Raw genomic sequence first — 27,827 nt, 5'->3', positions numbered from 1 at the left:
ACGTAAGTCATCTTTTCAACCACCTGCATCTAATGTATCTCAGCTGCTTCTCCCCTACCCGCTTCAGTGCTGAGAATGAAACCCAGGCCCTGGAACGTGATAGGCCAGCGCTCCACCGCCGAAACACCCCGCCCTGCCTTCAGTGCTCTGCTGTCGTACAGAGCATCTTGGGCGCGTTCTTTTGCTCCGTCAAGGCTCCCGAGCGCTCGCGCTTCCTGGGGCTGTGCGGCAGGTGGCCGCCAGAGGCCGCGCAGGAACCGGACGAAGCCACCGCGCACGCGCAGGACGCTGGGCGCACGTGTGGAGGGCGGTGGGCGGGAGGGGAAAGGTGGGAGGTGAGAGGTGAAGGGGCGGGAGTTGCGCGGGCGCCACGCACCGGACCGCGGACCGGGAGCGCGCACGCCGTGCCGCTGTCGTCGGGAGCTGCCTCGGCCACAGGTATCTACGCGCGCCTCTGCGGCGCCTGCCGGCTTTGGGCCCGGCCTCAGTCTGCCGCCGGGGAGTGTCCAGCAGCTGCGCGGGCCTCGGACCGCAGCCCGCGGGGGCTGCCGGTCTCGGTCACCGGTCCTCACACCGCCCTGTTGAGCTCCGCGCCCCCGACGCGCCCGCCGTCCGACCCTGCCGGGCAGTTCTCCAGGGCCCCGAAGCCCCGAAGCCTCTGGTCCCGCCCTACGAGGTCTGGCTGGGCTCCGCATCTCCGCCCCAGCATCATCTGCTCCGAGCCTGCTGTAGGGCTGCCGGGGTTTCCGGAGCACAGGGAAGCGTGTTGTCCGTTTTTCTCTCAGAAGGTCCGAGAGGCAGCACTACTGTTTGCTGGTTCGTTCGATTTCTAGTTCTCTGTGTAGCTTGCACCCTCAACTTTGCTCACTGATGTTGATTCTGTTGACTTCCAGGTGGGTGTATCACCCCAGTATATGCAGGGTTGTAATGTCACGCCAGCGCCAGCTGCAGGGAGCCCTAGGTGTGGACTGCGTGCATCGCAGCGTGCTGTGCAACTGGAAGCGATGGAGGGACATTGAATCCCTGGTGCCGGCAGGCTCCCCTAGTGCCGACGCTTACTACACCCCTTTCTGCGGTGGCAGGTAGAGCTGGGCCACTAAACTCTTTCTGGAGATTTGGTAATAATTCTTGTGAAGTGAACATAGGTTTCTTTAGCGATGTTATCCTTGTGTATGTTTCTTTCATTTGACCAAAGGTTTTGTGGAGTTTGGTTATGCAGTGCTCTTATTGGTGTGCTGCTATCTCAGTGTGTTATGCTAAAGGTTCAAGGTTTTAGTAAGGAGTGGAGATCAGGTGTACTTACGGTGCTGAATGCATTGTAGTGATGCTTAATTATTTTGAGACGGGGTCTCGCTAAGTTGCTGAAGCTGGCCTTGAATTTGGTTATCTTTTTAACCATGTGTTAATATAGCTTAGATTTTAAATGTTTTACATATTTTCAGCATTCCCACTGGCCACATGATATAAAAAACATAATACAAGTATAAATAGTATCTCCATATTCATTGCTTTGCTCATAAGTTGAAATGGTAAGAATTAGTTTTCATTTATTATGGACTAATCTGGGGTTTGGAATGCTCTCTACCTTGTTTTGCTACTGTGGCAAAAACAGCCCCTCTCTGGAGGCTTCCCTGTACTTGATAATCACCAGTTTAGGACCCTTCCAAATTAGTTTATTGTCATGAGATGAGTAAAAGTTTTCTCCTAGTTTATGACAAGGTAACAAAGGCATCAAGGTTGTGATTTGCCTGATGGGCATGTGAATAAGTTAACTGTCCAGTTAGGGAGGAACTGTGCTTGCTGCACTTCGGGTACACATGTATTTATTGGAATTGGTGATAGACTTTAGGGATTCCAGCGCCTAGCCATTCATATGAATGTGTCCCAGGAACCCTGGAAAGGCACTTAGGTTCAGGTGCTGTTTATTTACTCTCACCATGGGTGGCCGTTTGCTGGCCACTAGTCTTAGTACTCTTATAGTACTCTTAGTTCTCTGTATACAGTTTGGGTCATTACTCCCATTGGGAGTGGATCCCCAGCTGTAAAGGATGGATCAGACCTTCAGACCAGGTGTGCTGGACTCTACCACTTGAGCTGCTGCCCTTGTAACTTGCTATATTCCTGCACTGGCTAAAGAAACAAGGTGTACTACTCAGGGGGATGCTAAGTACAAAGACAGATTGGGTCACTTAACAAGCCCCTGTTTTAAAAATAAATAAATAATTAAATAAAGGCCTTGGGTTGTAGCTCAGTGGTAAAGCAAGCTGTGTTCAATCCCCAGTACCAAAAAAAAAAAAAAAAAAAAAAGGGAAACAAGATTCATGTACCTTTTCTGCCCCCTGAATTAACACTTCTGGGTTGAGTGCTTATGCTTTCTGGGCACTCTTCTATGTGCTTTAATGTTAGCTTATTTTACTTAATCCTTATAATCAACAAATGAGATGATACTATTAGCCTTTCTGTTATGGATGAGTTTTAGAGAAGTTTTCTGACTGGCCCTGGCTCACTGGCTACTTAGGGCCTGGTCCTGGGTACAGACCTAGGAATGTCTGACAACAGAGCTTCCATGTTTTCATGCTATTGGACCTGCTGACTTTAGTCTTCTGTTTACTGCATTGGCAGATGAAAGGCAGTGGAAGAAGGTATTAGGGTGGAGGGAGGAAGACAGTGTCACACACTTGAATTAGACATGGTAGAACTCGGCTGAAGACAGCAATTTAACCCGTGATTTGACAGCTTCCACTTGGGCTGTTAGGGGCATTGAGTGGAATGCTTGTAGGGTTGCTGGGTCTTACATAAGCTTTGCAGTGGAATCCAAAGAGGGTGTGTATGCAAGCATCAGGGTTACCTGGGTTTTAGGAAGGAAAAAATATTTAAACTGATCTTTGTGTTTATTTGAGACTTAATTTTTTATGCATTTTATAATGTACAGTATATTGTCACAGTAAGTCATGTATGTAATTTATATGTAAACATATATATTGAGGGCATGTACTTAATTTTTTTGAGGGGGAGCAGGGAGGGGTGAGTCTCACCATATTGCCCAGGCTGCTTTGAACTCCTGGGATGAAGAGTTCTCTTGCCTCAGCCTCCTGAATATCTGGGACGACAGGTATATGCCCTCGCCCCGCACAACTTGAAATTTTGTTTTTGGGAACTACTGGTTTCTTTGATATTTACCTTTTTTTTTTTTCTTTTTTGAAAAGAAAAAAAACCCAGGGCCTCTTGTATTCTAGACAAGTGCTCTACCACTGAGGTACATCCCCAGCCCTTTTTAAATTTTATTTTGAGACAAAGTCTTGCTAAATTGCCCAGGCTGATCTTGAACTTATGATCCTCCTGCCTTAGCTTCCTGAGTAGCTGAGATTATGGGTAGGCAAGCCCACCCTGACTGATTCTTAGCATTTTCTGAAAGTATAGAATATGCAAGGCATTGTGTTCACTGGTTGTTCTTAAGCAGGAGTCTAGTGAAGTTCAGTGTAATTCCACATAATCAGAGAGGATGAGTGTTTATATAAATAACCAATTACAGCTTATTTTTTAAAAATTGCAATCACAAATGTGAAGAAGATCTGATATTTCAATAGTCTATGTCTCAAATTTAGCACCAGTCTTAAATTTGAAACTGTGGTAATTGATATGGCCCTGTAGACAAGACTAGAAGTTAACATTTTGTTGAACTCTTATTTTTTTTTAATTTGTTCTTTTTAGTTATATGATAGCAACATGCATTTTGACATACGTACATGGAGTATAACTTTCCATTCTTTTGGTTGTACATGATGTGGAGTTTCACTGCTGGTGTATTCACATATAAACATAGGGACGTTATGTCTGATTTATTCTACTGTCTTTCCTATTCCCATTCTTCTTCCCTTCCCTTTATTCCCCTTTGTTGAACTCCTATTTTATCTTTATTTATTTATTTGTTTATTTGTTTATTTATTTATTTATTTTAAAGAGAGAGGGAGAGAGAGAGAATTTTAATATTTATTTATTTTTTTAGTTATCGGCAGACACAACATCTTTGTTTTTGTATGTGGTGCTGAGGATCGAACCTGGGCCGCACGCATGCCAGGCGAGCGCGCTACCGCTTGAGCCACATCCCCAGCCCTATTTATTTATTTTTAATGTGCTAAGGATTGAACCCAGTGTCTCACGCATGTCAGGCAAGCGTGCTACTACTTGAGCCACATCCCGAGCCCTAAATTCCTATTTTAAATATGTTAATTTAAGTTGGAGGCCACATAAATATTGCAGTTGTAATAATTCTATTTGATCCCTTCTCGATCTAGAGTATTTTCAAATCTAAATATTGAAATTCCAAATACATCGATTCTTTATCATTTTTTTACAGTCAGACTTCATTTTTCTTCAGTGTCACTGCAATGATTAATACATTGTCTCAAAATGAACAGCTTTGAATTCTTCCTAATTTTAAGAAATCTTTATCTTCTTCCAGTTTATCTTTTCACAGTTGAATGGAATAATTTATGTTTGGGAGATTGAATAATTATAACAGTGAGTTTTGAGAAAGAAGTGTTTTCCTAACTAGAGAAAGTGCTTTCACCTTTGGGAGACATTATTACTTCCTACCATTGGTTTTCAAATTTCAGCATGAATCAAAGTCACCTGCATGGTTTGTTTTAACCCCACCCTTAGAGTTGCCCATTCTCTGGGTCAGAGGTATGTCTGGAAATTTGAATTCCAAACAAATTAAACTCTCAAAGCTGCTGCTGCTGACCTGGGTACAGCTTTGAGAGTTTCATAGAAAGGCACCTAAATTAACTCCAGCACAACACTGGGGCTCACCTGTGCTTCCTGCTGAAGCCCATCTGCATCAGTCAGTTTCATAGTGTTGGCTTGCCAATACATTATTGACTTTTGTTTTTAGCCCATTTTCTTATTACTTTTAGATGATGTCATAATTAATATTGTATTCTTGTGGGTGCTGTGGCACATGCTTGTAATCCCAGTGACTTGGAAGACTGAGACAGGAGGATTGTAAATTCAAGGCCAGCCTCAGCCAATACATGAAACCCTCAGCAACTTAGTGAGAACCTGTCTCAAAATAAAATTTTAAAAAAGGGCTCTGGAGGAGCTGGGTTGTGGCTCAGTTGTAGAGAGCTTGCTTACTGTGTGTGATGCCCTGGGTTCGATCCTCAGCACACATAAAAATAAATAAATAAAACAAAGATATTGTTTCCAACTTCAACTAAAACATAAATATAAAAAATAAAATAAAAAGGACTGGGGGCATGGCTCCAATGGTAAAGTGCCCCTGGTATATTGCCAGTATCCCTCCAGAAAAAATTACATTCTCAATTATAGAAGTATTTCCATTTCCCCCTTAATCTCATATTTCTAAATTTCTCAAGAGGTTCAAGTATTTATTTATCTTTTTTTTTTTTTTTTTTTTTTGTGGTATTGGAGATCAAACCCAGAGCCTCTCCAATTCTAGGCAATCACTTTACTACTGAGCTGTGCCCCCAGGTCTTTTTTAAAATTTTATTCTAAGACAGGGTCTCTAATTAAATTATCCAGGCTGTGGGCTGGGGATGTAGCTCAGTTAATAGAGGACTTGCCTCGAATGCACAAGGCCCTGGGTTCAATCCCCAGCACCACATAAAATAAATAAATAAACAAACAAACGAATAAAAATAAAATTACCCAGGCTGGCCTATAATTTACAATCCTGCCCCAGCCTCCCGTGTTGCTGGGATTACAGGCATATGCTATCATGCCTGACTATTTATTTATTTGGCTATCCTGGGGATTGAACTCAGGGTGTCCCATATGCTAGCCAAGAACTCTACCACTGAATCATATCCCAGGCCCTATTTATATTTTCAGTGCTGGAAATAGAAGGTAGGGCCTCATTAATGCTAAGCCCATGCTCTACCACTGAACTACGTACCCAGCCCAGTTTGTGTGTTTTTTAAGTATAAGTCATCCAGGTTGAAGAAACGCGCGCTCACACACACACACACACACACACACACACACACACACACAGTTTAGATAGTCTGTAACCCCCTTGATAACCACTAGCACCCACTGCTTAGACTTCTCAGGCTGCTTTCTTGCTCTTTCTCTATGACTGGATTATACTGTTTTTACCATTTTCATATCATATTGTGAACATTTTCATGTAAAAATGGCAATGCTTTTTTTTAATATTTATTTTTTAGGTGTAGAAGGACACAACACAATGACTTTATTTTTATGTGGTGCTGAGAATCGAACCTGGGTCCTGCACGTGCTAGGCGAGCGCTCTACCGCTGTAATGGAATTAGCTGAGGCAGGAGGATTACAAGTTTAAGGCCAGCCTCAGCAATTTAGTGATTTAGTGAGGTCCTAAGCAACTTAGTGAAAACTTGTCTCAAAATAAAACAAAAAGAGCCAGAGCTGTGGCTCAGCACCTCTGGGTTCAATCCCCAGTATAAAAAGGAAAAAACAAAAACAAAGAAAACAATGGAACTGTGCTAGAAGTGCTGCATCTACCTATTTTAGATCTATCTGTAATGTTTTGTTTTGGGGTGAAGCTCGATCATGAGGAAGCACAGTAATTCTGGACCTTCTTCCAGTTGTTCTTACTCAGCTTGCTTTGTATGACCCTATCAGCTTGCATTATGTTCTTCTTCAGACACTTCCAAGGAAGCTTTTGGGGGCCCATGGGAAATTTTCTTTAAGTCAAATGCCTGGAGTGGTTGTTCCTCTTCTGAGCCACTGGTTTGATTTTTGTCACTGTGAACCATGTTAGTGTTCCCTCTTTGCCTTGACCACTAGGGAGCTCGGAGTTAGATTTGTATCCAGGGTACTCTAGTTTGTACTTTCTGTATTATCAGTTCTTCTGGTTTATATCTTTTTTTTTTTTCGTACCTGGGATTGAACCTAGGGATGCTTTACCCACTGAGCCACATCCCCAGCCTCATTTTGTATTTTATTTAGAGACAAGGTCTCATTGAGTTGCCTAGTGCCTTGTCATTGCTGAGGCTGGCTTTGAACTCACCATCCTCCTGCCTCAGCCTCCCAAGCCACTGGGATTACAGATGTGTGCCACTGTGCCAGGCTTGGGTTAATTTTTGTGTATGATATAACAGGGTATAAAGAGTAAGGGTCCAATCTTAATCTTTTGCATGTGACTGTCCAGCTAATTCCATTACAGTTTGTTGAAAAGACTGTCTTTTCTCCCCATCAAATGGCCTTGCTCCCTTTGTTGAAAATCAATTAATCATAATTGTGAGGGTTTATTTCTGTGTTGTCTGTTCTGTTTCACTGGTCTATATGCCTGTCCTTAGGCCAGTTTCACTGTTTTGATCACTGTTGCTTAGTAGTAAGTTTTGTAATCAGGAAGTATAAGTCCTTCAATTTAGTTCCTCATTTTCAACATTGTTTTGAGTCTTCAGGGTCCCTTGAGATTCCATGTGAGTTTTAGAATGGGCTTCTCTGTTTCTGCAAAAAATTCTGTTGGTATGTTCAAAGCAGTTACATTAAACCTGTAAGTTGCGATGGGTAGTGTGTTGCTTTAAGTATATTCTTCGAATTCATGAATATAGGCATTCTTTCCACTTATGTCTCTAATTTCTTTTAGCAATGTTTTGTACTTTCACTTTATCTTTGTCCCTCCCCTGTTAAATTTGTTTCTATTTTTCTTTTTTTTTATATTTATTTTAATTAATTTATTTATTTTAGGTGGACACAATATTTTATTTTTAGAATTGAACCCAGTGCCTCATGCATGCTAGGCGAGGGCGCTACCACTTGAGCCTCTATTTTTTCTCTTTGATACTATTGTGAGTGTAATGTTTTCTTAATTTTCTTTTTAGGTATTCATTGTTAATGTATAGAAATGCATCTGTCTTTTGTATATTCATTTTGTTCCTGCAGCTGATGCATTAATTTTGTAGCTGTGTGTAATTTTTAGGATTTTCTACATATAGGAGTATGTCATCTGAAACAAATAATTTTACTTCCTTTCCAATTTTGATGTCTGCGAAAAGGGGGAGATTAGAATGGGAGAAGGTGCTTGACTCAGTGCTTTGACTAGAAAAATTTTTTCCTCCAGTACTGGGGAATGAACCCAGGGATGCTTAACCACCGAGTGACATCCTCAGCCCTTTTTTATATTTTATTTTGAGACAGGGTCTTACTGTGTTACTTAGGGCCTTGATACATTTCTGAGGCTGCCTTTGAACCCAAAATCCTCCTTCCTCAGCTTCCCGAGCTTCTGGGTTTATAGGTGTGGGCCACCACCGCCCCAGCATCCTAACCCTTTTTACATTTTATTTTGAGACAGAGTCTCACTAAGTTCCCCAGGCTGGCAGTCTTCCTGCCTTCATCTCTCGAGTTGATAGCATTACAGGTTATGGCCTCTATGCACAGTTGGCTAGAATTTTCAATACAGTATTAAATTAAAGTGGCAAAAATGGTCATCCTTATTTTGTTTTTGATCTTCTACCATTGAATGTGATATTAGCTGTAAATTTCTCATATATGGCCCTTATCATGTGGAGATTTTTCTTCTATTCCTATTTAGTGTTTTTATCAAGAAAGGGTGTTGAGGGCTGGCGTTGTGGCTCAGTGATAGAGCTCTTTGCCTAGCATGTGTGAGGCACTGGATTCAATCCTCAGCACTGCATATAAATAAATGAATAAAATAAAGGTCCATCAACAACTAAAAAATATATTAATAAAAAGAAGCGGGGTTGAGGGCTGGGCATGTTGATGCATGCCTGTAATCCTAGTGGCTTAGGAGACTGAGGCAGGAGGATCCAGAGTACAAAGCCAGCCTCTTGAATCACTGGTATTACAGATGTGTGCTACCATGCCCAGCTAAGATAATTTATTGGTTTTTTTTTTTTCCCCCTAGTGCTGGGGATTGAACCCAGGGCCTCAGGCATGCCAGGCAAGCTCTGTACTACTGAGTCACATCCCAAGCCCTCAGATGCTTTTTCTGCATCAATTGAAATGATCATTGTGTTTTCTTCTCTCATTTTGTTAATCTCATATATTACATTAATTGATACTTGTTTGTTGAACTCTTTGCATTCTGGGAATAAGTCTCACTTTGTCATCTGAGATGAATTTTTACTATCTACTTTTTATAAAACTCAGTTCCTCTTATGTGCTAGATACTATTGAAAATTCTGGAAATTCAGCACTGAACAGGGCTGTCTGAGTCCCTGCTTTCAATAAGCTTATGTCATAGGGGAATGGGGTGATACAAAGAATAATAAAGAAAATTTCAGTGGAAAGTGTTGCTGTGGAAAGCAGAAAGTTGGCAAAAGCACTTAGCTCAGGGGCTGCACATTGTGGGTGTTTGCTGTGGTTTTAAGTAGGGTAGAGTTAAGACTGGCAGGGTGGAGGGAGGTGTTTTAGTTTGAGTTGGGACGGGTCTTTCTGAGACGAGAGGTGAGATGGTGGCATTATGTAAAGATCTGGGGGACAACTTTCCCAGAAGAGTAGGCAGTACAGAAACCCAGAATTAGGACTCAAGCTTGACAGTCCTTCCCACTGTCAGAGTCTGCAGGAGGTTGGAGGAGGGAAGGTCTGAGAAGTAGATAGGGCCCAGATTTTATAGGGATTGTAGCCTTGTAGTAAGTTTGGATTTTACTTTAAGTGTAATGGTCAACATGGGAGTGTTTTAAGCAGAGTAGTGACATCAGTGATTTGTGCTTTAGAAGATGTATGGAGGATGGTATGAGGCAGGAGAGTGGAGGCTGGTACTCCTGTCCCACATGGCATATGAGGGAGAAGCCGGGAGCTGATTATATGTGATCTGATTGGGATCTAGCTGGGAGGTGTATTTGTTATAAGCAGCAGATTCAGATGTGGGCTCCTTTCTGGGTTGCTTCTTAAACTTTGGCCTGAGCAATAAATAGGGTGGCTAGCAGTATAATTAACTGAGATGACTGAGAAAAGAACAGGATTTTGGCCATGCATACCTGTGATACCAGTAGCTTGGGAGGCTGAGGCCAAAGTATTGGGAGTTCAAAACCAGCCTTAGCAACTTAGACCCTGTCTCAAAATTATATATAAAAATGGGCTAGTGATGTGGCTCAGGGTTTAAGCTTCTCTGGGTTCAGTCCCCATACCAAAAAAAACCAAAAAAACAAAAACCAACAGGATTTTTTGGGGAAATTAAAGAGTTCTGTTTCGATCTCACTTTAGAGTTGAGATGTTTATTAGACATCTGAGTGGAGATGTCAAGTAGAAATTGGAGTTTGAGGGAGGCGCTTGGGGAGAAGCTTGAGATGCATGTCTGAGAGTCATCAGCAAACACAGGAGACTTGAGCCAGCAGACTGAGTTTGAAATTCTGGGGAGAAGGGGCAGATGAAGAAGCCAGCCAGGAACAGTCTCTAAGGAGGCAGCAAAGGAGGCTAAGAAGAAAGGAGCACACAGGGGGACATGATGAAATTGAAGGCTTGGTGCATGGTTTTGGGATACTCTCAGCCCTTTTAGTGGCTGCCTGTGCTGGTGTTTGATCCTGAGAGTCCCAACTCAGTCCACTAAGTGGTTTTGCAGCTCTTAGATTGAAAGGATGGAGGCTTCCTCAGTAACCTAGGGGACAGAGGTTGCCAGATACTGTTAAACAGGAAAAACTTTGACAAGTTACATAGTAAATTTCTTGTTAAGACACAAAATTAAACTTTCAGTTAAGGCAAAAGATACAGTTTGGGAAAATGGAAAAGATGTACGATAGTGATGGGTACACAACAATGGGGTTGTACTTAATGCTGCTGAACTGTACTCTTAAAAGTTGTTAAAATTGTAATTTTCTGGGCTGGGGATGTGGCTCAAGCGGTAGCGCGCTCGCCTGGCATGCGTGCCGCCCGGATTCGATCTTCAGCACCACAAACAAATAAAGATGTTGTGTCCGCCAAGAACTGAAAAATAAATATTAAAAAATTCTCTTAAAAATTGTAATTTTCTGTTTTTATATGTATATGTGTGTGTATTTACGGCACAAAGGTACATTACTTTGTCACTGATTATAGTAAGATAAACCTTTAAATATGAATGATAGACTGCTTATATTGGTTAAAGTGAAGTATTTTTTGGAGAGGTATTGTGCAATCAACTTTCTTTTCTTTTTTGGTACTGGAGAGTAAATCCAGGAGAGCTTTACCACAGCCCTTTTTGAATTTTTAAAATTTTGAGACACAGTCTCACTAAGTTTCTGGGGCTGACCTCGAACTTGAGATCCCCTCCTGGGCCTCCTGAGCTACTGGACTTACAGGCACACTCCACTGCTGTTCACCATGAGGAGTGTTCCTTGGCTAGGAGTTGGAACCAGTGCCAACCATTGTCACACACTGTGACCTGGGTTGTATGGCATAATCTCCCTAAGCCTCAGTTTCTTTATCTATAAAACAGGATTTTGTGCAATGTGATCTCATCTCTCTCATCTCTGAAATTCTGTAACTTCCTAATCCCTTTTGCCTACTACCTGTCTGAAAGATGGCACTTTATTGTCTGGGAAGTAATTGAACATTTGGGAGAATTTTGTAGTCCCAGAGCATATCATAATCCATAAGTTTCCATAGGTGGAAAATGTTACTTAATATCAGACTATGGATAAGGGGGAAAAAAAAGCATTTGCATGCCTATAATTCCAGCGGCTTGGAATCCTGAGACAGTAGAATCACGAGCTCAAAGCCACCTCAGCAAAAGCGAGGCACTAAGCAACTCAGCGAGACCCGGTCTCTAAAAAATACAAAATGGGGCTGGGATGTGGCTCAGTGATTGAGTGCCCCGGAGTTCAATCCCCAATCATAAAAAAAAAAAAAAAAAAAAAAAGAAAAGAAAAGAAAAAAAAAGAAAAAAAAAAGAAAGCATTTGAAACTTTAGCAGGCCTTGCAATTTGAGCAGAAATAAAAACTTCATTTTTTAGAATGACCAAATATTTGGCAATGAGTATCATGTAAATGTGATTTCAGTTTATCTGTGAGACTTCACACTGTGTGACTTGACAGGGACCACAATGCTTAGAAGGTGTTTGAGCCCTTTGCCTTCAAGAGTGTGGAATGAGTCTTGGGGCCTGGTCTGGGCCCAGTGATAAACAGTGTGGGAGATATGGGGACAGGAGACCCTTGATGGCAGGTGGCTGTGGAGTGGCTGCAGGAGAGTTGGAAGGGATCAGTGAAGTCTGCAGTTGGCATGCTGGGGAGAGCACTGAGGGTTTCCAGACTCTGTCCCCAAATAAAAGAGCCTGGGTGAATCTCATTTCCTGACTCTCTTCTGTGCCACGCTTCCCTCATAGACAGCTCTCTGCACTCTGGAACCATCTTCCATGCAGCATTTCTATTAAGAGCTCTTGAAGTAGCAATAAAACCGATTCATCACACCTTCCATTTTTGGGATAAGATTGTGAAAATTGTCAAGAGCCTTGGTGCCTTCCAGCAGAGCACACTCCTAATAGGAAGTCAGACAAGGAGCCTTCAACATGTGTGGCTGGCAGAAGGAGGCTGGTCCTGGCCTTGCTCCTGCTAGCACCTGTTGGGGCCAAGGCTGAAGGCACCGTGTCCCTGGGCCATAGGTCTTATCCTGTGTAATGAGACTCATAAGGGCCACTCCCCATGGGCTGCTGGATTATTTCTAGCTTTAAAATGGATTCTTTGCTCACATTCCTATCAGCAATTGATTATCTCTTTGTTAAGTCTTTCCTGACTAGGTCAAGATGGAGTAAAACTGTAGGTCACTGGCATTGAGGAAAAAAATCTTTAATATATTTGTTGTTCATTTGTGAAGGGAGTTGGCATTATGTGCATGGTTATTTATTATGGCAGCCATGACAACCAGTAAATGTAATTAAGACTTATTCAATCTGGATGTTTCTTTACCATCCCAACCATTATTCTAAAATGTGGCAATAGTCATCCTCTTGTATGTGTTTGTGCTTCGAACTGTTTGAAATCAGCTTTCATTCATTAACTGAAATTCCTTTCTTTTTTTGATACTGTTAAGTTAATCTTCTGAAAATTCTTCCAGCTTATGTGGCTAATTTTGATTCTTAGAGAAGCAAAGTTTCCTGCCCTGAGCATTGGTCCACTTTGCAAAACAACTTTCAGAAAAGCTCCCCTGAAGAGAGGAATTGTTTGCACCAGTGGACTAGTTTAGCATAGTGAATGGACCAGCAGTGACTTTCCACCCTGCTTCAGGCAGGCCCTGGGTGCTCTAGGGAACACAAGGTGATTCAGCTGTGACCTTTTCCTGAGGGGGACTACAATCAGTAAGGGGAGGCCAGAGAGTCCACAAGAACAGTCTGTGATGAAATACAGCTGCAGAAGCTCCAAGACGGCTGCTGCTTTTTACAGCAAAGTTTTCCTCATTTTTTTTTTCAAGTTTCTTCTGCTTGCTCATCTTTAAAAAAAAAAAAATTAACTTTTTAATACAGGAATTCATTCACATGACACAAAATTGAAAGGGGGCAATAGAGTATATAAGGGAAAGTTTGTCTTCCATTTTGTTGTTGGCTACCAGATCTTTCCCCAGAGGTGGCTGTTTCCTATTCTCAGGTGTCCATTCAGGGATGTTTTGTGCATATACAAATATCAGAGAATGCTTTTCTTTTTTTTCTTTTTAACTTGAAAGTAGCACACTATATGCTCCCTTTTTCCCCTGAATATTTCTTCTTTTTTTAATATTTATTTTTTAGTTTTAGGTGGACACAGTATCTTTATTTTACATTTATGTGGTGTTGAGGATCCAACCCAGTGCCTCGTGAAGAGCTAGGCAAGCACTCTATCACTGAGTCACAATCCCAGCCCCTTGAATATTTCTTTGTGATTGTCCATTGTCAGTACCTGAGAGCTGAGCTGGGCTGGGCAGAGAGCTCATGATAGAGCACTTGCCTAGATGCACAAGGTCCTGGGTTCCATCCTCAGCACCAAAAACCCAAAACAAAAATGCACAAAAACTTCATTTTCTTTTACAACTGAATAATATTCCATTGTCAGGATGTACCTAAATTTATTTAGCTAGAGCTCTGCTGATGGAACTATAACCAGTTGTAACTTGTGTTGGCATGAGTGACTTCCTGTGGCATCACATCAGTCCATCCATAGCCAAGTGCTTCTGCCCATCAGTTATCAGAGGCAGGAGAGCTGGGTTGGTGAAAAGGTGCTTTTGTAATTTTGATAGCTCTTACCAAATAAACCTCCACGGCAGTTTTATTCACGTATGTTCCTAGTAGCATATGACAGTGCCTCTTTATCCACACCCTTACCCACACTGTGATACCACAGTTTGATCTTAACAATTTGACAGGTGAAAAATAGTTTCTCTGTGTAGATTTCATACATCCTCATATCCTCATACCTTTCAGTTCAACCTGTAGAAAGGTTGAAAGAGTAGAAGAATGAATGCTCATATTATCCCAGTGGGAGTTTTAATTTATATCTAAGATTGAAGGACCATTTATTTATATCTAAGATTGAAGGACCATTTATTTATATTTATATTTTATTTTTAGTGAAAAAGCTGTTTATATCCTTTGATCAGTTTCCTTTGAGCATTGGTATTTTTTCAATTGATTTTGTAAAAATGTCTTTATTTATGAGGGAACCAGCATCTTGTTAGTGATGTGAGTTGCAGCTATCTTTTTTACTTAGGATGGTTTTGTCATAATTTTTTTTTGGGGGGGTTCTCAGTTGGTTATACATTGGCATTTATTTATTTACTACAAGTATTTCCTGAGTAACTGGGATTACAGGCATGTACCATGTACCTGTAATGTACTTCTAGAGCACTCAGCTCTAGAAGTGTCATGTCTCCAAGGAAGGGTCTGAGGGGTTCCCATAGAGAAGAGGGAACTTGACTCAGATCAGCGGGGTTCTTGGCATTTGTGTTGTAGAAGAATTTCAGCATGTGCCATTCAAAGGCATAGACAGGAATATTTGGGAAAGTAGATAACACGTTCAAGGGAGAATGTGTGCTGTCTCCAGAGGGAGAGACAGCCACCCCTTGGTGTAGGGTGTTAACATTTATAGAGGATTGGACTAGGGGCTGGACTAGAGGTGGAGGCAGGGTGGAGTTGCAGTTTCATGCCAGTGTTCCCTCTGCTTGTGCTTTTCCCTCATTTTACAAGGGCATTGGCAAAGGGCCTGTTGCTCAGGTGTTGCAGTAGTTCCTGAGTGCTTTTTGGATGTCAGTGGTTCATGGGTGTTTCCTTTGAGACTCAGAATCTTTGTTACAAACCCCTTTCAGAAGTACCTATTTATTTATTTATTTTTTTAAGGATGTATGGAGATGTGTAGTCAAAAGTCTTAGCCCAGAGCCTAGCACATGGTATATAAATGCAAGTTATTTTTATTTGATAAATGAAGAAAGCTGGAAAGAATTTACAGTACATTTTGAGGGGACCTGTATAACAAACAAAGAAATGTGCCCTTTAAGTCACTAGAGAACCATTAAAGGCCTTTGTGCAAAGGGTGACTGACACAAGCAAGTGTTTATTTTTGGCAGCTGTCCCTACTGGCAGTATTGGAAGATGAACCAGAGGTGAGGTGCAGATGCAGGTAGCCAAGTCACACAGGAGACTTCTTAGAATCACACTGGCTAAAGGTTATGGGGATCCTGCCCTGCTTGCCATTAGTCTAGTTTAGGATATATTAAAGATGTGGGCACCATAGGGTTGACTTAATTTGGCAACTCTTGGATTCTGGATTTGGTAAGGCAGTGGTTTTCAGAGGACATGTTAAAACACAGATTACTGGGCTGGGGATGTGGCTCAAGTGGTAGCGCGCTCGCCTGGCATGCGAGCGGCCTGGGTTCGATTCTCAGCACCACGTACAAACAAAGATATTGTGTCCGCCGATAACTAAAAAATAAATATTAAAAAATTCTCTCTCTCTCTCTCTCTCTCCTCTCTCACTCTCTCTTAAAAAAAAAAAAAAAAACATAGATTACTGGGCCTCATGCCAGACTTGTCAGTCCCTCAGGTTTAAGGTAGGTAGGCCCAATAATCCCCCACCCCCTTATTTTGGTACTGGGGAATGAATGCAGGGCCTTCTGCATGATGGGCAAGCACTCTATCACTGAGGTACATGTTCAGCTCAATAATTTGTATTTCTAATAAGCTTCCACTTGTTGTTGCTGCTGGTTTGGAGACCACACTCCAAAAATCACCTTGGAAGAGGGAAGGGTGAAAGAAAGGGGGCGGTTTATAATCGGGACAGTTGTGAAGAACAGGATAGATGAAGCGCTCCTTATTTAAAAGACTTTATGGGGGCTGAGGTTGTGGCTCAGTGGTAGCACGCTTGCCTTGCATCTGTGAGGCACTGGGTTCAATCCTCCGTACCACATAAAATAAATAAAGAAGTAAGTAAAACAAAGATGTTCAACTAAAAAAGTTAAAAAAAAAAATCTAAATAAATAAATAAATAAATAAATAAATAAATAAATAAAAGACTTTATTCAGAGAAAGGGGATTATTATCTGACCTTCTGGAGAACACCTTTCAGAAGCTGAGAGGAAGGTATGTGATGAGCGTTGTCCTGATAATCTGTATCTGACTCTGGTTGGTTGGTTTGCTCATTACTTATTCAGCAAGTTTTTTCTCCACCCTGATGTACAATCATGAGCAGGGAATTTGTTGATAGTCTTGACAGAGGACAGATAATAAACCAGGGAACAAACCACTCATAGAATTAGAGCTCTTAATGCTCTGAAAGAGAAGAAATAGGCTCTGTGCCTACAGTAAAGGGAACTACTGGTAACATATTGTCAGGGGAGGTCTTTTTGTAGAGTGACATTTCACCTGAGACCTGAAGGGTGAAAAGGAGCCAGCCAATAAAGAGAAGAGGGAATAGAGAAGGGAACAATATGTGCCAGGGCCTTGAGGTGGAAATAAGGCTGGCACACACGAGGCATTGGAAGATAGCAGGGGACATGGAGGTGACACAAGGTGAAGATGGGGAGGACCAGAGCAGGTTGTGCAGAGCCCTTGGAGCAGAGGCAGGCATTTGGGCTTTGTACTAAGTACAGAGGGTATGTGGCCCAGGACATTGATGGAATCAGGGTACAGTGGCGCATGACTAATCACAGCTACTCAGGGGACTGGGGTGGGAGGATCCCAAGTTCAAGGCCAGACTGGGCAATTTAGCAAGACCCTTTCTCAAAAAATAAAAACAGTGGGGGATGTAGCTCAGTGGTAGAGCACCCCTGGGTTCATTCCCCAGTAACACACAGAGGAAGATAAAAAAAGAATCTGTGTCCACTCTGACCTCTGAGACAGGTGGATTGGAGAATAAGAAGGGATCTATGAGGCTTGGAAGGTGGCAAGACAAGATCCACACAATAACTTAAATCAGAAATGTATTCCAATACTATTATAAAGGTGTATATTGGTTACTTTCATAATTGGAGTATCAGTATTGGGGCTCATAAAGAGGGCTTCTGGGGTAATACTGTGTTTTTTTGATGTGGAAGATATTTAGGATACATGGCTATTTACTTTGTGGCAATTCATGGAGCTGTAGGTTTATAGGATGTATGCCTTTCTGTGACATTTTAAATTTTAAAAGTTTATCTGAAATTAAAAAATCAGTACTCATAGTAAATAATGTAAAAGTATAGAAAATTAATGAAAAAATTTCTTTATGTAATCACACCACATGAAGACCAGCAACCACCACCAACATTTTCTTCTGTTCTCTTTATGTGTACTTTTTGCCTGTAGTCTTTATTTTTTCTACTTTATTTAAAAGTAGTAGATGGACTGGGAATGTATCTCAGTGGTGTAACACTTGCTTAGCATGCTCAAGACACTGGGTTCCATCCTTAGCACCTCAAAAAATTTTAAAAAGACAAAAGTAATATGTGCCCTGTGTAGAAAACTTGTTAGACACGGTAAAGTACAGCCTGCTTCTCACAATGAAATGATGATGTGATTGGAAAAAAAAAAAAAAAAAAAGATACTGACAGCCACATTGTGGAAAGTTTCTTTAATGGCAAAGAATCCTGAAAATTTTGAAGATTTTTATGTAAAAAAAGGTAAGGATTCTGGGCTGGGGATATAGCTCAATTGGTAGAGTGATTACCTTGCACCGGCACAAGGTTTTGGGTTCAATCTCCAGCATCACACACATAACACACACACACATACACACACACACACACACACACACACACACACACACACACAAAAAGGATTCTGATCAAGGTGGAGTAAGCATACTCTACCATTTCTTCTGAAAGAGTACAGATAGAATCCATGGATAGAATGCATGGATAGGTATATGAACCCCCCCCAAAAGATAAATGGTAGCAGATGGATTGGGGAAGGAAACTAGAACTCGAAGTATCACTGAACTGTAGTGAGTTTCCCGTCCCCCACCCTCCACCTCATATGATATGTTCCATCCTGGGTGGACTCAAAGGCAGCCCAAACCTGGAGCCTTCTCTTTCCAATCTGAAGTACAGGAAAGGGGATCCCACAGATCAGGAGTGGGAGTAGAGGAAGAAATTTTGTCTTTATTATTTTCTTTGTCTTTTCCTACTTTCTCTTGCCCTGGTTGCTATGCAGTTCTGTATTAGTAGAGGTAGCAGTGACATTGGCGCTGGGGGAGAGAGGAATTCTTTAATAGGCAATGGATACAAGAGGGACTGGTCCCAAGAGCACAGAGGGAATTCTTTTTTATTAATTGTTTGTTTACTAGATATCAAACTCAGGGTATTCCTTGAAAATGCTAAGCACACACTCTACCACTGGGCTATGTATCCCCAATCTGGGCCTGGCTGTCACTTTTTGATGATCTTATCCTCTTTAAATTTTTTTTTTTCCCTTGTGGTGCTGGGCATTGAACCCATGGTAGTTTTACCACTGAATTTCATCCCCAGTCCTTTCATTTTTTACTTTGAGACAGAGTCTTACTAAGTTGCTGAGGCTGGTTTCAACTTGTGATCCTCCTGCCTCAGTGCTCGGTTTGTTTTTGCTTACAGCGGGGTCTTCCACAAAGGCAGTATTACTTATGAATTTATGTAATATTGTCCATTCAGGCTTCCAGGGCAAGACTATCTTTAGATTTGGGAAGCAGAGTTATAGATTCTGATCTGAAGCAACCTGTAAATGTGGGGCAATGTAAGAACATATTTTTGGCTCAGGTTGGGTAAATTTTGCTTTGGAGTAGTTTTGCATTAAAATTTATGCTGTGGAATAGAGGTGAGTAAAGTCTCCTCTTGCTAGGTTCAGGTAGATGGGCTGTGTAATGAACTAGAATTTAGATTTCTTTTTTTTCCAGGTGTTGTGGAAATTAATAATAATTAATGTAAGTAGTAAAGATCAGTGGAAGTTAGAAAGATTTGTATTGGCTACAGGGTGAAAGTGAATTAGATAGCTTTTACCTCATATTAATAGTTCTAAGTGTAACAGCTGAACTACAGGTAGGCTCCCCTCTCTTTGTTGCTGATGTGTGTGCAGGAAGGCCTGGGAAGGGGTTTGGGGCAGTAGGATTTCCTGGAGTGCCTAATCTTGGGAAACATTTAAAGGGAGAGGTGTGGGGCTTCTCAAGGACCAAAGTTTGAAACTGCAGCTGGCTTGTGGCTGCCTGTCTTTAGGAAACCCCAGAGTCTCTCTGTAGCTGCACACCTCCTTTGTGTTCATTTCCCCCTTAGGGGCAGACGGGAGGGTTTCCTGGGCAGAAGCAGCTAGTTGCTTTCTCATTTGCTTTCTATGTGCTGGGTTGGAGCACAATAGTGGGTGCTTGAGACTTCTTTGGCCTTCATGTGTGGGTGAGCCGCGTGAATGATGGAGCTGTTGAGCACCTTTGCTGCTCAGACCAGCAACTCTTACCTGCTGCCTTCTGTATCCATTGCCTACTGAATGGGCCCACAGAGTTCTTAGTATTTCCTTAGAAAGTTCCTGGCCTGGAAATTGTACATACACTTAAGGCTGGTACTTCCAGGAAGGTGCAAAGAGTGACAACCATTCCTTTTAGTTTGTGCATTAGTTGTGGTATGACTCCTTCTCATTTCTGGTCTTGACACTTTTGAGGAGTCATCCTTTTAACCTGGGTTTTTACCAGGGAGCCTAATCAAGCCAAGACACATGTCTGGACAGGTTCCCTAGAGCACAGACCAAAGAAATGGAGACATGGAATGGAGAAGTGGATTTAAACATGAATTCCATTGGAGAGCTCAGGAAGAGCATTCTAAGTTCTTGGGCCTTCTACTAGAGTTTTCTATTTGATTTTTTGTTGTTGTTGTTTAAGGGTCTTTGTTTGCAAGCAACAGAAATGAACTTTGGCTAATACATGAAAAAAGAGGATATGGGATGGCGTACAGACTGGAAAGAAAAGTTGATGAGCCAGTCTTCAGAAAGGACTAGAGCCAAAACAGCCTGGGGATCTTGGGTGCAGGAACATCTTTGGGGATGAATAAGCATCACCAATACCCAGTTCCTCCTCCTTTATGTTCAGAAGTCAAAGTCCAGTGAGAGAGGCCAAGCTAAGAACTTGAGCTGGGAGGGGCCCCTTGCCTGATGGCCAAATACTGTGGAGGGAGTGGGTTCCCCTGAGCCACAGAAGATTTGTATTTCTCATAAAAGGGCACAGTTACTGGGCAGGTAGGAGCAGGAGAGGCCTCTGTCCTCCCTGCATCCAGGAACAGCTGCAGGACTAGAATCCTGCAGAGGCTGCACAGATTGCATTTAGTCTGGTAACTCTTACTCAAGCTTTTGGATGTTTTTATTGAACATTCTTTATCAGTAATTATCATTTGTGTTAAGAATGTGTTTTTTTTTTTTTTGTCGGGAGGTGGCATCCTGTTGCGAAGGTTTTTTTCCTGAGTATTTTTCTCAAGCTGGCCTGTGCACAGAGGAGCATGGGAAGATGTGCCAAATGCCCATTTGGCAGAGAGCAGCTGAAGGTGATATCTGTTACCCAGGTGTGCTTTTCTGTGCCACATGTAAAAAATGCCCTCTTGGGAGTGGCCTTTTAGAAATAGCTAAAAGAGAAGAACAGGCCTGGGGCTGGGGCTAAGTGGTAGAGTACTCGCCTAGCATGCATGAGGCACTGGGTTCAATCCTCAGCACCACATAAAAATAAAATAATAAAATAAAGATATTGTGCCTACCTATAACTAAAAAACGAATATATAAAAAAAGAAAAGAACATAGTTTATAAGCAGAACTTAGAGGGGAAGTTCTTTGGCTTCTTGGGTTATACTAATAAGTGCTCAGAGATGTTCCAGAGATTACTGTGAGTGCGTGTGTGTGTGTGTGTGTGTGTGTGTATTGGGACCTGAGTCTCCAGACCTTTTATATGGGCATCTTGAGACCATTCCCCAGCCACATAACTGCTGCCTACCCTTGGCAGCCCTGGTGTGCAGAGCCATGTACTCTTTGTTAATTGGCTTTTCTCCCTTCTGCCCAGGTTTCTGCAGATGGTTTCCATTGTCAGTGGTTTCCAGCATCTGCCAGGCTGATCCATGGTCACTTTCCGGGATGGCAGCAAGGTGACTTCAGCTGAGGATGACCCTGACTGAAAGGCTGCGTGAGAAGATATCTCAGGCCTTCTACAACCATGGGCTGCTCTGTGCATCCTACCCCATCCCTATTATCCTTTTCACAGGATTCTGCATCTTAGCCTGCTGGTATGTTTCTGGGCTGCCCTGGGTTTAGTGGGCCAGTGTCTTGGGACAGTAGTTTTCCGGACCTTAACTGCTATGCAGCCCTTGAACTCTGGGATTTTTATGCAGTGGACACAACACTTCTTTTGTTTTGTTTTGTTTGCAGTACTGGGGATTGAATATTGAATCCAGGGCCTTGTGCTTGCCCAACAAGCACTTTACCACTGAGCTACATCCCCAGCGCCTTTTTATGTAGTGAGTACTTGAGCTTATTATAGCTGCTGAGTGGAGAGCTCTAGTTCTGGGGTGTTTAGCCAATAAAATAAAAAAGTCCAGGTTGGCCCTGACTTGGTGATTTGCCAGATTTGTTCATGTCACTCTATCTCAAAATAATGTTCAGCTGGGCACAGTGGCACATGATTATAATCCCAGCTACTCGGGAGACAAGGCAGAAGGATCACAAATTGAAGGCCAGTCTCAGAAACTTAGCGAAACCCTGTCTCAAAATAAAAAGGGCCGGAATGTAGCTCAGTGGTAGAGTGTCTCTGGGTTCAATCCCTAGGACCATCCCCCGCAAAAAAAGAAAAAAAAATGTTTAGATATTTATAAGAAACTCTGAGATAATTTAAAAGCATGATCCTCTAATTTTCCTTCTTAACAGTTGCAGTTTCCTTTTAGTACCTGGTTAAAAACAGGAGCCTTCAAGTGTAAGGCCAAATCCATTTGAGCAGTTCCTTGGATAGCCTCTTGCTGGCTAACTCCGGAGACTTCATTCTCTGCTCTTTAGTCATTTTCTTTTTCTTCTTTCTTTGGTATTGGAGATTGAACCCACGGGTGCTTAACCACTGAGCCATATCCCCAGACCTTTTTATATTTTATTTAGAGGCAGGGCCTTGCTAAGTTGCTGAGGTTGTCTTTGAACTTGCAATCCTCCTGCCTCAGCCTCTGGAGTTGCTGGGATTACAGGCATGCACCACCATGACTGGCTTCCTTCTGATCTCTTGCTGATGCGTGGGGCCTGCTTGTTGCCAAGGACTATATTGAGAGCTGTAGGTGCCATTGGTACCAGCCAGTCTTTCTCAGGGCCTCCTAGAAGCCTGAAGACTGGCTAGTAGGGTTGTAGAATAAGGGGCTTGAGGTAAGAAGATGCCTAATGACCCTTTGTTCTAGAATATTGACGGCCTTGTAAAGAGCCCACCTTATTGTTGTTTCTTCCGGAAAGAACCCTGGTTTCCAGATCATTGTGTATCTAGTTTGTAGGTGTTGTCGGTGCTGTGCTGGAAGGAGACTCAGGACAAAGCCTCCAGTTCAGTCTTGTTGTAAGTGATCCCAGTTCTCCTCTCATTAGCAGGAAGACGGGAAGCATCATTCGTGGAGCATGCCCTACTGGGTGACAAGTCAGTGCTTCAAGTATATAATAAAGATCTTACCTGGCCTCAGGGTAAACTTATAAAATGGTTCACTTATACTTCCATTTAACAGAGGGGGTTGGTAGTGTAGAGATTTGTCTTGTCCACACAGCTGATAATTGAAGGCCAGTCTCAGAAACTTAGCGAGTTGGGAAACTTGGGTTCAAATCCAGGCACCCATGGTACTCAGTCCCCCTGCCTCTCCTCACTGGCTCAGTGTATTTCTATTGGAGTTTAAACTTTGCTAAATTGTGTTGTACAGGATAAAATACTTGTTGTGACATACTGTAAGTGATGAATTAGGAGTACTCTGGCAACCCCATTTTTATTTTTTAATTTTTTCCTGAGTTAAATGACACCTCTCTCAGACTTTCAAAGTCATGCTTTCTAGGGCTGGCCTATGGCCTAAGGTGGTTTCCAAACCTGAGCTAGCATCAGAGTCACTTGGAGGACACATTAAACACAGATTGCTCAGCCTTACTCCAGAGTTTCTGATTTCATTAGGTCTGGGATGGGCCCCAAAATTTGCTTCTGACAAGTTCCCACACCAGGAAATACTATGACTCATCTTTCTTGAAAAACTTCTCTGACCTTCTGCCACATTACTCAGCTAAAGCATTTCCTTTTTTCTTTTTTTGTGGTGTTGGGGATTGAACCCTGAGCTTTGCATATGTTAGGCAAATGCTGTATCATTTGGCTAAATCCCCAGTCCAAGTGTTTCCTCTTTTATTCTAATTTCTGAAGCAGTTTATAGCAATACTCATGGTTGTTGTCACTCATATTGCCTTCTGTTGAAGGAGGTTAAGTTGAAGAGGTAGTTATTATTCTTTTTTCCAAAGACAGCCCTAACTATAGGAAAAGGGAAGGATGTTTCTTCTTTGCCATTTGTCTTCTGGATACCTAGTGTAGTGACTGGGACCAGGCAGCTTTCTGGCAATGATGTAGCATGTGTGTTGCAGCTGTTGGGTGCAGTTGGGTCTTGTCTTTGAATGAGTAATTTGATATCATATGAGTATCTCAAAATAGACTGTCCTTGGATATACAGCATGAGGGCCTCTGCTATGCAAACTCCATGAGATTGCCAAGGTCTCAAGTATGGGGGACACTTCCCCCACTTGGGTTGAATTAGATTGGGATAGGGGCCTGGGTGCACCATGGCACATGTCTGTAATCCCAGCAACTGGGGAGGCTGAGGCAGGAGGATCACAAGTTCCAAACTAGTCTCAGAATTTAGTGAGATCCTCAGCAACTTAGTGAGACCCTGCCTCAAAGTAAAAAGTGAAAAGGGGCTGGGGATATAGCTCAATGATAAAGCACCCCTGGTACCCCTGCTTCCCCCCCTGAAAAAAAAAAAAAAAGAATGGGATGAAAGGTTGGGGAGTAGGCAGATGCAGTAATGACACTGTTTAACTACCAGTACAATGCAACTGCACCTGAGTTGGACAGATGCCCACCTTCTACTTAGCAGCTGGCTGAACCCCCATCCTGAGAGAGAGGGTGAGGCTCAGGCTTAAGCTCGTGGGAAGGAAGGAAGATCAGCCTTTATTGACCACCAGCTCTGTGGGTCATCAGGTGCCGTCACACGTGGCAGGTACTTCATTTAGTCTTCAATATCCTTGGAGATGAGTGTTTTCCCCTAGTTCTCTGAAAGATGAGATTTGCTTCCTAGAGCTAGGAAGTAGTAAGTGCCATAGCTTGCAGATCCTTGTGGCTGATCCAAATGCATCCTGTCTGCACTTCAACCGGGGAAGTGAACTTTGAGGGGTACTGATGCTGGTACCTTTCATTGTAAGGAGTTTGCCCCTTGAACAAGAGGCCCGAGAAAAGGGTCCCAGCTGTAGTTGGCAGAAACAGGGCAGGAGGGCTCTGCCTAGGCAGAAGACAGAGGTGGGGTTTTTATATATATATATTTTAGTTTTTAATTTTATTCATTTATCTAAATGCCATGCTGAGAATTTAACCCAGTGCTTCACACGTATGAGGCAAGTGCTCTACCATTGAAGGCACAACCCATCCCAGAACAGAGGCCTTTTAAGTAGAGTGGCTTCTTCAACAGAAGCTGAAGAGAAAGCATAAAGAAGGTTTTACCTAAAGGTGGCCAGATTCGGTGCAGAGACATAGTCTTTCCCTTCAAAACCCACCATGTTAGTCTGGAAATATAGCTCAGTGAAACACTTGCCTGACATATCAAGCCTTGGGTTCAGTCCCCAGAGCAAAAGAACAAAACCCAAAACAACCCCTCCCATCTCAGCCCAGGGTCATTGGTTGGGTAGTGTGCACAGCAGATGCTACCTAGCCTCAGTACAGAGGGCGAAGTTGAGAACACTTGAGCCAAACCCTGCAGGAAGAATAAGCAGCATCTTCTCGCCTTTTTACTGATGATAGCAGATGATAAATTATTATATCAGAATCCACTGGTTCTGGGACTTTCTGGTCAGGAAACCAGAGATGCTGTACCCAGCATACAAGTCTCTGTCACCTTCTGCCCTGGGAAACCTTTCTGCCCAGAGTGGCTCTGTCTTTTTCCAGAGTCTCAGATGCCCAGAGGAAAGTGTGGGTGATAGAGAGTGTTTAGTAGTTCGGTTAGATATTCAAGTTCCGTTTAGTTGCTTTTTAGTCCTCCTGGGTTGAAAGATTTGTTCGGCTTGAATCCAAAGGACCACTGCACCTAATATCTCTCTTTGGATCCAGCAGCACCTGAGCTCTAATATTACTTTTGCTCACCCCTATTCACCACCCCTGGGTCACCCCAGAAATGAACAGAGCAGGGCTAGAGGGGATGATGACTAGTGACGGCTTAGGAATATGCCCTCCCTCAAGCAGAAGACTCCTGGGAGTGAGGGGGCAGGTGTACACAGGAGTGACACCCCTCTCAAATAGCACCGAGGGTGTGGCTTTCCCCTCTGAGCTTTTGTAGCTGTAGGGTTCAGTAACTGAGAGCTGAGGACAGTTCTTCAGATGACCTCAGTGCTGAGCCTTGTGCATGAGCTGCTGTTAGCTGCTCTTCCTGCTTGGCCCCTGGGTGCAGCACCTGCTACTTTCCTCTGGGAAAATCTGATGAAACTGGTAGCAAATGGGCATTGTGGTAAGAGCTGTCTGTTTACATTCCCTAGAAGTTAGGGCCACTGGGACCCAAGGGGAGGCCCAGCAAGGCTGAGGGTGCTGTTGCTCTGGACTTGTTGTGGTGAGTGGGAGGTGTACTATAGTGTGAAAGAAGAGGGTGCCAGACTAGCTGGCCCTCCCCTGCCTAGGGGAGGTGCTCATGGTGATGCTCATGGTGAGACATGGTGGGTTTCAGCTTGGAGAGGAGCTTGGAATCATAGCAAGGGCATGCGAAGCCTCCTGAAGGCTGCAACCTTGCAGGTGCTTGAGAACAGACTTGGCCTCTCTCCCACTCCTTTTTCTTTGCAGGAGAACGGTACTGTCAGTTGTGGCAGACATCTCAGTTGTGGTGGCCTCTGCTTCTTAACTCATTCCCCTCTCTGTCCGCCTCTCCTTCACGATTACTATGGTCTCTTTGGATCACACGCGGGGCTGTTCCGGAAGCTTACATACAGGGTGAAACGGCACTCACAGGGAGATGGTTGGGAAATGAAATGGCAGGGAGGGTGCCTCATGCCTCACCCAGCGAGCTACTGGCGTGAGCAGCCGGGTGTGCTGCTGGGGATGCAGTGGCTGTGGACATCTCGGTGCTCCCCACCTGAGTGGGAAGTTACTGTCTAGCCAGGGCTCTGCAAACTAGAAAGGGTCAGGTAGTAAGTATTTTAGGCTTTGCAGGTCACCTATTATAGTCTCTGTACCTATTCTTTGTTTTTTTTTTTTTTTTTTAAAGAGAGAGTGAGAGAGGGGGGAGAGAGAGAGAGAGAGAGAATTTTTTTTTTTAATATTTATTTTTTTAGTTATCGGCGGACACAACATCTTTGTTTTGTATGTGGTGCTGAGGATCGAACCTGGGCCACACGCATGGCAGGCGAGCACGCTACCACTTGAGCCACATCCCCAGCCCTGGTTTTTGTTTTTGATTTATATAACCCTTTGAAAATGTGAAAACTCTTATCAGCTCACAGACTACACAAAAACAGGCCATGGCTTGGGGGTGTAGCTCAGTGGTTGAGTTCATACTTAGTATGCACAAGGCCCTGGGTTCAATCCTCAGCATGAAAAACAAACAAACAAACAAACAACAGCCGTGGGCTGGGGTTGTGGCTCAGTGGCAGAGTGCTTGCCTTGCACATGTGAGTAAGGCACTGGGTTCAATCTTCACCACCGCATAAAGATATTGTGTCCATGTGTAACTAAAAGAATATTAAAAATAAACAACAAACAACATCCATGGCTAGATTTGGGCTGTGGTCTGCCAGCTCCTGACCTAGCAGCATCAGCCACTGGTTGAGGGCTGCTTCTAGCTAGTGTTAATTCCTAGCACTTGTGGCCAGTCACAGTAAGGCAGCACAACATTCTCAGGTGAAGAGGTGTAAGTCCTGGTATTTGGAAGTTGAGCTAGCATGCCCAGAATTAAGATCAGAGGGGATGAGCCAGGTATGGTGACATACTCCTCCTTGGGAGGCTGAAGTAGGAGGATTGAGACCAGCCTCAGGAACTTAGTGAGGTCCTAATCAACTTAGCGAGAACCCGTCTCAAAATAAAAAGGGTTGGGGATGTAGCTCAATGGTTAAGTACTCTTGGTTTTAATCCCCCAAAATAAATAAGTAAATAAAATAAAGATCAGAGGGGATGAGGGTAGGGCACCAGCAGCTTCTGAGAATGTCTTGGGTACCCCTGTGGGGATAGGCCATATAGGAATGACAATAAAAAGGCGTGTGGCCAATGAGGGACGAAGGGTACCA

General features: G+C 43.0%; 1 protein-coding gene across 4 annotated transcripts in view; it reads left to right on the top strand.

The window, feature by feature from the left end:
* The first annotated feature begins 361 nt into the window (after nucleotides 1–361).
* Scap (SREBF chaperone) overlaps nucleotides 362–27,827 on the top strand; it is a 54,777-nt gene continuing 27,311 nt past the window's right edge. The window contains exons 1-2 of one of the 4 annotated variants that reach the window (XM_076844854.2): nucleotides 362–438; nucleotides 21,376–21,595. In XM_076844854.2, the coding sequence (XP_076700969.2) occupies nucleotides 21,474–21,595 (122 nt within the window). In that variant the 5' untranslated portion in view covers nucleotides 362–438; nucleotides 21,376–21,473. Of the gene's footprint in view, nucleotides 817–20,866; nucleotides 20,888–21,375; nucleotides 21,596–27,827 lie in introns of those variants that run through there. The other 3 variants (XM_076844861.2, XM_076844846.2, XM_076844869.2) reach the window with 3 other exon arrangements.

This window comes from Callospermophilus lateralis, chromosome 1 (assembly GCF_048772815.1).
Source record: "Callospermophilus lateralis isolate mCalLat2 chromosome 1, mCalLat2.hap1, whole genome shotgun sequence".
Lineage (NCBI taxonomy): Eukaryota > Metazoa > Chordata > Mammalia > Rodentia > Sciuridae > Callospermophilus > Callospermophilus lateralis.
The sequence above is the reverse complement of the archived record's forward strand: the minus strand, read 5'-3'. Positions and strand labels throughout refer to the sequence as shown.